The 13116-nt window shown below is 43.3% G+C and overlaps 1 protein-coding gene across 3 annotated transcripts in view; it reads right to left on the bottom strand.

Moving 5' to 3' along the window:
* SPPL3 (signal peptide peptidase like 3) overlaps window positions 1-13116 on the bottom strand; it is a 113654-nt gene that overhangs the window by 2908 nt on the left and 97630 nt on the right. For all 3 annotated transcript variants that reach the window (XR_010920210.1, XM_067550079.1, XM_067550078.1), the window contains 3 exons: window positions 11526-11632; window positions 10350-10513; window positions 471-670 (listed from right to left, as the gene is read on the bottom strand). Coding sequence is in view for 2 of the 3 variants with exons in the window: in XM_067550079.1 (XP_067406180.1) it covers window positions 471-670; window positions 10350-10513; window positions 11526-11632 (471 nt within the window). In the remaining variant the exon portion in view is untranslated. The remainder of the gene's footprint in view (window positions 1-470; window positions 671-10349; window positions 10514-11525; window positions 11633-13116) is intronic.

Genomic DNA, 13116 nt, shown 5'->3' with positions numbered 1-13116 from the left:
ACTGTTTCGAAGTTCCTGTATCTTCCAGAAGTGTCAAGATCATAAACCTAACATTAAAAAGTGTAACAGATGCAGGATGTTGAGATGGAAGGGTTTATACAGAAATAAAAATTATACATCTGCACTTTTGACCAATCAGGGCTTCTTTTCAAGATCCCATATGAAACATGATCCATTTGGAAATTTTGGCATTCCCTCCATAGCCCAGGCCTCAAATCCTATATCCTTCCCACTACTGATGCAGACTTCCTCAAAGAGGCAAAATCTCATCCTCCTCCTCCTAATTCAAGCAGTTATTTGTGGTGAGAAAACTGGGATAAGGAGATTTTCCCCCAGGTCAACATTCCAAAGTCCAGGGAAATTAGTTGGGGGGAAAAATAAGACATCCTTCACAACTGGTTTCATTATCTTGTAACCTAGTATGACCAGCCCACTCCTGTAAGCAACGCAGCTGCTGTTCATATCCTTACCTACGAAGTATCCAATGAGTGTGCAGTGAAAATAGGAGACCTTCTGCATCCGTCCAGAGATGTTCCCAGGTCCTGGAGTACCACAGGAATCACTGTTGGCTTGTTTTTTGTAATTATCATAACGAAGGACGAAGCAGAGAAGAAGACCTGGCATCACAATATCTCCAATCCCCAGCATAGAGAAGTGGCTCCCTGTGGAACTGCATAACAATTTAAATTGTGTGCATGCCTAAGACACTGGATGACAGGATCTAGACTCCTATTTTCACTGTGCTTCTATATATGACTGGGGTAGCAGAAGGAAACTGCCAGCTGATTAAAAGGGGCCATATGATCCCATCATCACCGCAACATAAGGTGCTTTGAGTTTTGTTTAATCTTTGGAGGGTAGGATTTCCTGGCAGTAAAAATCTGTTGCTTCATATCAGGACATCCCAATTCATAGCACATCAGCCTCTCTGGCTCATAAAGCACTAATGGTACTGAGAAGAGTAGGCACATCAATATTTTTTGTGCCACCAAACCAGTGAGTGAAACAGTTCCACTAACTCCAGAGGCTGCACTCAACTTTTTTTTCTCTATTTCTGTTCAGAAGTAATTTAATGCTGCTTCGAGGTATTGGACTGACAGCATTGTCAACTTAAATGACATATTTTCAGCAGCAGCAAAATCTTCTTCACGCTGTCCCATCAATATATCCCAATCCTGCAGAGAACACCTCCAGCATAAGACAACAGTTTAGTTTATGGTGTATTCAAATCCTTGATCTCATTTTATACAGGCTACTTAGCAGCCATTTGACAGTAATGACTTTCAGCCACTTCCCACCTACGAGCCAATGACCAAGAATTGTAAGCTTCTATTATCCCATCAGCAGTCTGAAGATGTTTTTCTTAAAGTGAAGCACAATTTAATTAAGTCAGAGAAAAGGCTCACAAGCTGAGCAATTTTTTGTTTTTCTCTTCTTGGTGATAGGGATTGGTTATCTATGACTTCACTGTCCAACAGCTGAATGGGACAGAATAAAAAATAATAAAAAGTTACTTCAACTACTATATCCATACTGAACGAAGGAATTGTCATACTGGATCAGACCCAAGATCCATTTAATCCAGTATCTTGTCTGACAATGGCCAGTACCAGATGCCTCACAGGAAGGCATAATAATCTTGCAGTAGCCAGATGAGGAATAACCTCCCTTCAATGTAGGTCTCATCCTGATCTCTAGTAGTTAGGAGACTGGTTAAGCCCTGAAACATGAGGTTTAATATCCCTTCATAAATTCTTGTGATCATGAATTATAACAACTCTGGATATTCTTGATAAATAGCCAATCCCTTTAAAAAACTTGGCCTTAAATTCCTGCAGCACAGTTTCACAATGTAATCACATGTGTAGAAGTATTTCCTTTCATTGGTTTTGAATTTGCCACCTTTTAATTTTATTAAAAGTTTCCCTGTTATGAGACAAGAACAGAAGTTCCCAATCTATTTTCTATAGACAATTCACTGCTTTATATACTTTTATCATGTCTCCTCTTTTTCATCTCCTTTCTAGGGTAAACAATCCCAGTCTTTCCAGGCTCTCTTCATATGAACGGTTTTTCATGCCCCTGCTCATTTTCATTGCTCTTCTGAACCTCTTGTACTTATGAAATATCTTGTAGATTGGGTGACCAGTACTGTATACAGTATTTCATGAGGTTGCATCAATTTATATAAAGGCATTACATATTTTGCATTATTCACAATCTCATTCTTTATGCATCCTAACATTTTGTTCACTTTTTTGACCACAGCTCCCACTAAGCCAAGGTCTTCATTGAGCTGTCTATATTGATACCCAGGTTCCTTTCAAGCATCATATTATGACTGCCGCCTATGACAGTTTGCAACAGAGGCCTTTTATTTAAACTCTTTCCAACTGCCCCACATTGGGTGGCCGAAGTAGTAGAGCTCTTTCTCCAAAATAGGTGGTTTAGAGTCCACTTGGGCAACTGCTGTAGCTCTTGGAAGTGTTAGATCAACGGCCTCCCTCAAGGCTCAGTTCCTTTCACCAATACTGTTCAATGTGTACCATCAAATGACTTGCCAGCTACATGCTCATGCAAGTTTATTTATACTGATATCTGCTGCAGCTACCAAACTCAGTCCTTCTCAGAAATTGACACAGTCTTGCCTGATGATATGAAGCTCATGGCAGACTATTGTAGTTGATGGTGCCTGCAGCCAAGCTTTTCTTAGACTCTTTTTAGTATAATGCATCTACATAATGCAAGCGCAAGCCATAAGTTAAACTTTTTCCTCAATGGCCAATGCCTGCAGCATGATCCAAACCTGGTTTACCTTGGTATGAGATTAGAATGGTCATTAACATACCGCAGCCACTTGAGGAATGCAACAGGCAAAGTCAGCACTCAGAACAACCTGATCAGAAAATTGGCCAATTCAACCTGGGTGCAAGCACCCAGATGCTTAGAACATCAGCCCTTGCCGTACTATTCAACAGCAAAGTACTGTGCTCCCATCTGGTGTCACTCATCTCACACAAGGCTGATTAATGTAGAGCTTAAAGCTATATGTATTGTTCCCAGGACTTTATGGCCAACTCAGTGTCATGGCTACCAATACTTAACAACATAGCACACTGCCCCATATTCACCATGAGAAGGCCTGTGTCACACTGTTGGCTAAGGTCCACAAGAATAGCGATCTGCCATTGTACACAGACCTCTTCAACCATCCACCAGCTCACCTGTCTTCTAGATGCCCATTATGGTCATTTATGCCACCACAGAACATGACAGTGGAATCTGTTTGGCACAACAAGTGGTCAACGACGACAGTCCTTAATCACTCATAACTGACCCAACCATCTGTCCATCAGGTTTTGATCTGCCAAGGTACTTGTAGTCATCTCTGAACCATTTTCGAACAGGACAGGGCAACTGTGCAGCCAAACTTTTTAAATGTTTGTTTTCCCCAATGACCCACAACGCAGCTGCAGTTAACTCTAAACTATGTCACATGTTGTTGAGTGCCCACTGACTTATTTGGACAGGGGCTACTGGCTCTCTCCACCTGGCTGATGACAACGCCACTAAATGGCTGGGCACACTACACATACATGATATTATGAAAAGGTTTAGAGCAGCAATTTCTCAACACCTTCAATATCTGCTTCTTGGAATAGCAAATTCCACAACACAAGAGGAGAAGCTACTCAAAACTTAGTTCTAAATTACACACAAGAGTTGATTCAAGAAGTAAATGTAGCTGCACCATTAAATAATACAGACCATAATATAATTAAGCTTAATATCCTTGGAGGAGGGATCCCACCAAAAAAATTAGCTCCTTAATCAATTCTAACCCTAAAGCAAGAAAAGCATTAGACTTAACATGAAGGCTTCTTAACAAGACCATAAGTGTTACAGAAGGTAGGTACAAACCTAAAGAAAAAGAGCATAAGGCAAGTAAATATATGATTAAATGGCCAGGAGCAAGAAGTTATTCAAGTTAAACAAGGTATCCTTCAGAAAAATGGAAATCCAACCAGAAAGATGATAAATTATTGCAATTACAATTAAATTTAAAATAAAAATTAGGGAGGTTATGAAAGATTTTGAAGATAACCAAAGAAATGACATTAAAAAAAAAACAAAAAAAACCCGTGAGAATCAGTGGGTCTGCTAAATCACCGGCAAGCTACAAGAGCAGTTGAAGAGAAAGAACAGTTGCTTACCTTGTAACTGTTGTTCTTTGAAATGTGTTGCTCATCTTCATTCCCAATTAAGCATGTGTGCGCACCACATGCACCGGTGCTGGAAATTTTTCCCCTAGTGGTATACATAGGGGCAGCTCTAGCGCCCACTGTAGCGGTGCGCATGTGCACCTGTATAAAGGGCACTGCTGGACCTCTCCCTCTCAGTTCCTTCTTGCCAGAACTCCAACTGAGGGGAAGGAGGGTGGGTGTGGAATGGACATAAGCAACGTATCTCGAAGAACAATAGTTACACGCTAAGTAACCATTCTTTCTTCTTCGAATTGATCAAAGGCCTTGCGCATGTCCATTTCCAATGAGGTAACTTACCAGCAGCATCCTGGGAGGCGGGCAGGAGTTCATGAATGTGATGTTTGTAGCACCACTCTGCCGAAGCTAGTGTCAGCCTGAGCTGGCTGTGTTATGGTATAATGGGATGCGAAGGTATGCGATGATGACCAGATAGCGGCTCTGCAGGTGTCTTGTACTGGGACATGTGCCTGGAAGGTCCCTGAGGATGCCTGGGCCTTTGTTGAGTGGGCCGTCAGGGATATTGGAGGCGCAACATCAGCCTGCTCGTAGCAAGCTCGAATACAAGCTGTGATCTATGCCGAGATTTGCTGTGATGACACCGGAAGCCCTTTCATCCATTCAGTGATTGCGATGAAAAGCCACATGGAGTGATGGAAGGCTTTTATTCTCTCAATGTAGAAAGCTAGAGCTCTCTCCTGACATCGAGAGTTTGCAAACGCCTCACCTCACTGGAGTTGTGAGTTTTTGGAAAGAAGACCAGAAGAAAGATGTCCTGGTTAACATGGAAATGAGAAATCATCTGCGGCAGGAATGCCAGATGTGGACGTAATTGCATCTTGTCCTTATAGAAGGTAATAAAAGGAGGCTTCGATGTCAAAGCCTTAATTTCCAAGACCCGCATCGCTGACATAATGGCCACTAAGAATGCCACTTTCCAGGACAGGTGCATGAGGGAAACATGAAGCCAAGGGCTCAAATGGAGGCCCAATGAGTTTGGAGAGAACCAGATTCAGATCTACTGGGGTATTGCGTCTCATATTGGTGGGAAGAGCCTTTCCAGGCCCTTGAGGAATCTGGCCATCATCTCATGCAAAACGATCGTTTTACTTTTAACAGGAGGGTGAAAAGCCGATATGGCCACTAAGTGCACCTTGATTGACAAGAAGGCCAATCCCTTGTGCTCCAAATGAAGCAAGTAGTCTAGGATCATCTGAACCAGGGTCTCCATCTGAGGGGTATCATGGTCTGCTGCCCAACAGGAAAAGAGTTTCCACTTGGCCAGGTAAGATTTTGTGGTGGATGGTTTTCTACTCTCTAGTAGAATCTGTGGGAATTGTGTCCAACAGGTTTGCTCTTCTCGGCTCAACCATGGAGCATCCATGCAGCCAGATACAGGGAGGTCAGGTCTGGGTGAAGCAGACAACCATGATCCTGTGAGAAAAGATCTGGTCATGAAAGGAGTGTCCATGGGCAAGTTTCTGATAGTTCGAATAACATCCCGAACCAATGTTGGCATAGCCACACAGGGGCCACCAGGATGACCTGCGCCCTGTCTCTTTTCACCTTGAGGAGGACCTTGTGTATCAGTGGGAACCCGTATATGATATCTCCTGACTAAGGCAGGAGGAAGGCATTGGTTAGTGAGTCCTCATCAAGCCCCTGCCAAGAGCAGAACAGCTTACATTTCCTGTTCTCCTTGGTGCCAAAGAGATCCACTCAGGGATTGCCCCACTTTTGGAAGATATGACTGGTCACTTTCAGGTGTAGGAACCACTCATGGTGAGAACGACAGGATCTGCTGAGGTGGTCCTCTAACATGCTTCTGACCCGCGGGAGATGCACTGCTTCCAGGTGGATGTTGTGACTGACACATAAGTCCCATAGACGTAAGGCCTCCTGACACAGGGTCAGGGACTGGGTCGCCTCTTGCCTGTTACTATAGTACATTGAGGTCATGTTGGATGCGAGTACCTGAACCACCTTGTTGGAGATCTGAGGCAGGAACACCGCACAAGCCAGGCGGATTGCTCTGAGCTCTCGGATGTTGATATGTAACACTAATTCTTCTGTGGTCCAGACACCATGAGTCTTGAGGGGGCCAAGGTGAGCTCCCCACCCGAGATCCGATGCATCTGAAACCAGTGATGTCAGTTGTGGGGGCCCTCAAAAAATACCCCTGTGAGCACCTGTTGCAGTCTTGTCTACCATGACAGGAAGGTGTCTGGGAGACAGGGACTGCTGCATTGGTTTTGACGCTGGTTTTCCCATTGATAAGCTCCATACTGCCGTCAGTGCCGAGTCTTAGTGTGGAGGTCTTCCCTCCATAGGCGTTGGCAGTACGGGCATCGCCAGGAGATCCTTCACTGCCTGGAAGGCCTCTGGAGTAGTCGACACTGCCAGGTGATGGGGCCCTTTACCGCTACCCGGAGTCGGTGGCAGACCTGTTACAAGGCTCGAAGCTCATGAAAGCAAGGGGCCCCTTGGGGGTTGAGAAGATATGCACCCGAAAAGGGTCTCACCTGGTCCCCCACCACCTCCTCCTTTTTCACTGGTGAATGCTCCTACTCAGTGCACATCTTTATCCTTTTCTTCAGCACCAGGGATGTTGACTGATGCCGTGAAGAAGACAGTGCCAGAGGGGCGCTCTGCGCTGAGTCTGAAAGACCCAGCTCCGATGCCGGTCTGAGCACAGACTCCATCAGAATGGCCTTCAGCCAAATATCCTGGTCCTTTTTAGTCCGGGGCAAAAACTTTTGCAAATCTTAACATTTCTCATGTATGTGAATCTCCCCCAGACACTTTAGACAACTTTGATATGGGTCGCTCTTCAGCATAGGCTTTCTACACGAAGAAGGGGTTTAAAACCCGGGGACCAGGGCATGACTCATCTCTAGGTCGCTATATAACAACTAATTCTAGAACTAACTAAAAACTAATAGGCAACTATATACACAAGACAGGAAAAAAAACCCACTAGGTCTGGAAGGCTTGCAAGAGCAAGAGACATTCCAGCATTGTCACAGGTGGTAAGAAGGAACTGAGATGGAGGAGGGCCTGCAGCCCCTTTTATATGGGCACATATGTGCGCTGCTGCAGAGGGCGCTAGAGCCGGCCCTATGGATATCACTAGGGGAAAAATTTCTGGAAGCGGGGCATGTGGCGCGCGCACACACGCGCGCACGCACACACGCACACACACCCCAGTTGGAATGGACGTAAGCACGCACTTGAAGAACAAGGACACTGCAGAGAAGCTAAATTATTTCTTTTCATCAGTTGTCTGGATGGAAGATGTTAAAGTAGTAAACCCGAGACTGTCAAAAGATTAAGATGTCAAGAAAAAGATAGTCGAATAAACTAAATTAAGAGAGCAACAGTCATCAGGACCAAGAGTTCTGAAAGATGTCAAAAATTAAGTCGCTGAATTGCCAGATATATGCACTCTCTCAACTACTATACCAGAGGCCTGGAGGGCAGCAAATATAATTTAAAGGAGACATATAGAGAGATTCTGGGTATTACAGACCAGTGAGCCTTTAATTCAAACCTTAAGTAAAAACAGTAATTAAAAACAGAATTATAAAAACACAAAGATGATCATATGATAAGGGTAAAGCAGCCTGGCTTTTGTAAAATAGAATCATGCCTCTAAACTAGAAGAATTATTTGAGTAGTTGAACAAAAATAGTGGAAAAAAGGGAAGCAGCTGATATCCGAACTTTCAAAAGGCCTCTCAAAAAGTATCTCACAAGAATCCTGCAAGAAAACAGTCCTGAGGGGGAGAAAAAGTGGAGTATTGTGATGATGAGAAATTGGCTGGGGGTAAGAAACAAAGAATAAGAATAAATATTTTCAACATGGCAAAACATTAGCAGTGGTGCTATCAGCTACACATATATATTATCTCTCAGATTGAGTTTATTTATTGAATTAATGTGTTGACATTTTTATTTAAATATTTTAATACATTAAATGCTTATTTATTTATTTATTAGGGATAAGACTATCATGGAGATCACAGAAGTCAGGGATTCCGTGACTTTCAGGGACCTCCGTGAAATTAGTCTTTTCAAGCTTCCACCCCATGACCTCGGCCGCGGGTGGAAGCTGTCAGCTTCTGGGAGCTGCGGAGCTCTTAGGGCCGCAGCTCTCATGGGGCAGTAGTGGGAATCCCCAGATCCAAGCCCACGGGCTGGTGGCAGAAATCCCACAGCTCCCAGCCCCAGGCAGCAGCAGTGACCCTGCCCTGCTGCTGTCAGCCAGGGCTGGCGGCAGGGGCCCCGCGACTTGGAGCTGTTGCTGCTGGCGGGTGACCCCCCCCCCGCAGCTCAAAGCCACCGCTGACGCAACAGGCCCGAGTCACTGCGGGGGAACCTGGAGTCCAAAGCTGGTGCAGGCAGCAGCCCCACAGCTCTGAGCCATGGGTAGCTCTGGGGTCCTTCTGCTGCTCATGGCAGCTCTGAGGTCCCTATACTGCTGGCAGTGGCTCTGAGCTCCGGGGTTCCCACCACCCACTGCACCTGATGGCTGGGGTCCCCAGAGCTCTCAGCTGCCACGGGGGACCCCACAGCTCCCAGTCATTGCAAATGGTGGGGGAACCCTGCAGCACCCAGCTACTGTGGGCGGTGAAGGAACCCCACTGCCTGAAGCTGTGAGGGGGGACCCCTGAACCCCAAGCCACTGGAGGGGACCCCAGAGCCTGGAGCCCAGGACCCCGCAGCTCTGAGCCACGGGCAGCAGCTCTGCACGCCGAAGTTTCCATCACCCACAGCAGCTGACAGCGGGGATCCCTGCAGCTCCCAGCCACCACAGGGGACCCGAGTATGGACACCCCCAGCTCCCAGTCACTGCTTCCCCCCAACTCCCAAGCTGTGCCCCCTCCTACAGGTCATGGCTTCTGTGAAGTTGTGTGTCTTGCCTGTGACCTGTCCATGACTTTTACTAAAAATAGCCATAACAAAACCTTAACCTTATTTATTATGCTAAGTGATTGGATAATAGGTCAAAGAATTAAACTATGAGATTTGCTAGTGACAATAATTGAGGTTAGTCAAAACTAGGGAAGACTGAGGAACTTCAGAGGGACCTAACAGAACTAAGGTAAATGGGCATCATATTGACAGATGAAATTCAGTGCTGACAAATAAAAGATATAGGAAAGAGACCTGTGTGTCACTGTGGAACCACTCAGTGAACCACAGTGGTCAAAAACGCAAACAAAATGTTACGTCATTTAAAGAATGAAACAGAAAAACCAAAATTATAATGCTATTACATAAAGAGACGGCACGTCCTTCATCTGGAATACCATGTTTTGTTCTGGTTTTCCTATCTCAAAGAAATAGCAAAAATAGAATGGGTTCAGAGGTGGACAATGAAAATAATTAGAGACATGTAAAGCTATCTGTGTAAAGGGAGATTAAAAATATTGGTCTCTTAATTTAGCAAGGAGACATGACAGGAGTACACAAAATAGGTGGTGCACACAGCATAAACGGGATGCTCCTATTTACATTCTTATATAAAACAGGAAACAAGTAGAGTTTCAGGACAATTGAAAAAGAACACATTGAAAACTGCTAAAAAGAAACTACACATTGCACACACAAGGAACTAAATTCCACACAGAATCAAAACCAACTAGTGGGATTCAAAAAAGATTAGATATTTACATAGATAATGAGATCATTCACATTGTATATTAAAGAGGATAAATAATATGTATTAATAGGGAATATAAATCCTCCTATTTCAGAGAAGAAGCCAGCCACCAACAACAGGGGTTAGTAAGTAACTTTTCCTATGTGAAGGTTATTCTCTAATTGTCTGTTATGGGGTTTCTTGCACCTTCCTCTGGAACCCCTGGTACTGGTCACTGTTGGAGACAGGATGCCATACTAGATGGACCTTTGGTTTAATCCAGTACACCAATTCCATTTCCAAATCCTCCTTTCATAAGAGTCTAACTGAAGAAAAAGTGAAAGTGAACAGGAGTTTATGCCTATAGTATTTAGTAGCCTCATTTCTAACAAAGTGAGGGATACCTTTTGTTCTGAAGTACAGTATAAAAGTTGCTATTCTTACCTTGGAAAGACAAGCTTGCCAGGCAGTGACAGGCGGGGAACATCTCTACCTACATTTGGTCCCAGATGCAGCTTCCGGGATAAAACATCAAGGGGATTATCAGCTGGTTGCGTGGCCACTTTCACCATAACGTTGCTATTAAAGATGTAGGCAGAAAAAAACACCTAGGAAAGTAATTAGAAACCAAACAAGCTTCAGCTATAAAGCAACTAAAATAGGTCATTGTCTCTAGTCACCTCTCTGGCTTCTGCTCTGTTAAAGGAAAGAGGAAATACATATACATACACATATATGGGAACTGCCTGTAGGATAGGGAAATGAAAGCAAGTGTTGGAAGACTTCAGATAAAACAGGTTTTAATTGCAGTTGACCTCAAGAAGACTTTGAATCTGACTCTCGAGTACTGGAATATTAATCTTAAACCACTGGTTGCACAACTTTGCAGAGAAGCAACAAGGATTGGCAAGTCACAGGGTGGGCACAGAGGATACAGAAAGCTACAAAAATAGATCTGGGATGTCTTCTCTTTAGACACAGGCACTCAAATAAATTTTTCACTTTTCCATCCATGAACAAATAGCCTCTTACACTACTAAACCCTGCATATAATGGGATATGGACTCATTGCCAGCACTTGTTATCAAGTGGCTAGCCACTAATGTGGATAGGACAAAGTGATTTTCAACACTTACAAAAGTGTCCACCATGTCTCAATTGTGCTTTCTGTAACTATGCTGAAAATGATCTTTCCCCATCTGTACTAGCAGTTAAGCAATATTCAACACTGGTTTAAGGATCCCAATGCTGATGACATCAGTAACAGATCAGCTTCCTAGTGTGCATGAGGCTTCAGTCTTTGTTGGGGTATGTTTAGTCCAGTCTGAAGCAGTTTTGTTTTTGTTTTCCCATCTGTTCTCTCTTTTTGTAAAATATGCCATAGTTGAAGTGTTCTAACTGCAGTTCTGCATTTGTCAAATGGTTAATGAGCAAAGAATTCTGCATCCTACCGCACACTTTTTAAACTAGGCCCAGAATTGGACTAACTAGGCTCATCTTCTGGCTCTGCCGGAGTTCAGAATTTTGTTCAGAATAGTTCAGAACTATTTTAATAGACAAGAATGAAAGGGCCAAATATAAATATGAAGGACGTAAGTTTTAAAAGGAATGGAAACTTACCCAAAAGACATCATAAATTAGTAACCCCGAGAGCAGCAAACAGGAAACCTTGAGGCTCGGCAGCCGAACAAAGGCAATCATTGCGACGCACAGGCCCATCGCCAGAGCTACAAAACATTAAAGCACGTAATTTGTTCAGTATTCAGGACTACAGTAACAGGTAAAGAAGGCCTACACCTGCAGCTAGATAGAAAGTCATCTAGTGCATGCAGCATTAAGACTCCACAGTGTCCTCCCCCAGAGCTGAGATGACAGATAGGACAAAGAAAAACCATGAATGCAGTATCTGCATTGGACTGTAAATAAATGTACACTCATAGTAATAGTCATCTGCTTGGGTTTTCAGTACAATCTTATTTAACTAAACTTCAGTTATCCACAACATGGTTCAACGGCAATTGCCCGGGTTCACTTCAATTGTAGTGTAGACATATTCCCTCATATGAAACATTTATTATCTAAACTTATTCAACCCTCTCCCAATAATAAGGTTTTATTTGATTAAAAATAGACAAATTATTGTTACATCACATCACAGTCATAGGTCAAAATCAGAGACCTTATAGCAAGAGTAACCATTTCAAAGGCATGACCTTCAACTCCTAATAGTTTAGGAGCTGGCATCTGATCCATCATACGTAATCCCCAAATTAGGTAGAATAGGGTTTTTGTTTAAGACTCAGTAATTGAAAATGGAAATCTCAACTCCAACTTTAGGGAATTAAAAAGCTGAGGAAAGGTTAACACCACCTTCCTCCACTCTGATCACAAAAAAAAAATGGTAGAGAAACATTTAGAGAACAGTAATATACAGACTGCTCAGGATGGAGATCTAAAAAGTGATCATGTAATAGGCTACTGGCTTTATTCAGTGTCTTCATCTTGATATCCAATCCAAGATGGCAATGCAGCCAAGAAGCAGAAAGCTGCAAAAACGAGTCATTCTCAAAGCATAAAGCAAATGCTTTCTCAAAGAAAAAAGTAAAACTCGTTTGCTGTGTGTTTGGTGGGTTGCCAAATGCAAATAAGTGGAGAGGAGCCATTCTATCTCCTGCACAATATTTTTGTGGAGGAAAATCCAAGAAGGTGAACTGCAACTCCTTATCTTCACATCTTCCTGCCCTCGTTACCCAAGCCTTGTCTTCCCTTCAGAGAAGAGGGTCAATTTCAATTGAATGTATGTAAAGCCTTGAAGTAGTATAATTAGTAAGCACTTCAATGCTTTGAGATCCCAGCATGAAAGTTGATTCAACTTTAACAGCTGTAATTGAGCCCTGTGAGGTAGGCAAGACATTATAGCCATAATTTCATTGAAATCAAGCACTGCAGGTGTGAAATAGCAGTTAGCAGGGCACAGAAACACCAAACTATTTAGAAAAGCAAGTGAATACTACCCTTGACCAAATTAAAATATAGGGGAAATTTATACAGGAGGAACGTGATTACTAGAGAGAGAATTTGCCTAGGCTAAGACACATGAATGAATACCTTTATTCTTGCACAAAAAACCATGACATGTTAAATACAAGTGGTTAGCATCTTGGAATCACATTTAATCTGAAGGCAGCACAATCTTCTTATCAACTTGCTG

The sequence above is a fragment of the Emydura macquarii genome, unplaced genomic scaffold, assembly GCF_026122565.2.
Source record: "Emydura macquarii macquarii isolate MOO-44397 ecotype Brisbane River unplaced genomic scaffold, CSIRO-AGI_Emac_v2 contig_1254, whole genome shotgun sequence".
Classification (NCBI taxonomy): domain Eukaryota; kingdom Metazoa; phylum Chordata; order Testudines; family Chelidae; genus Emydura; species Emydura macquarii.
Note: the sequence above shows the minus strand (reverse complement) of the source record. Positions and strands in the feature narration are given on the sequence as shown.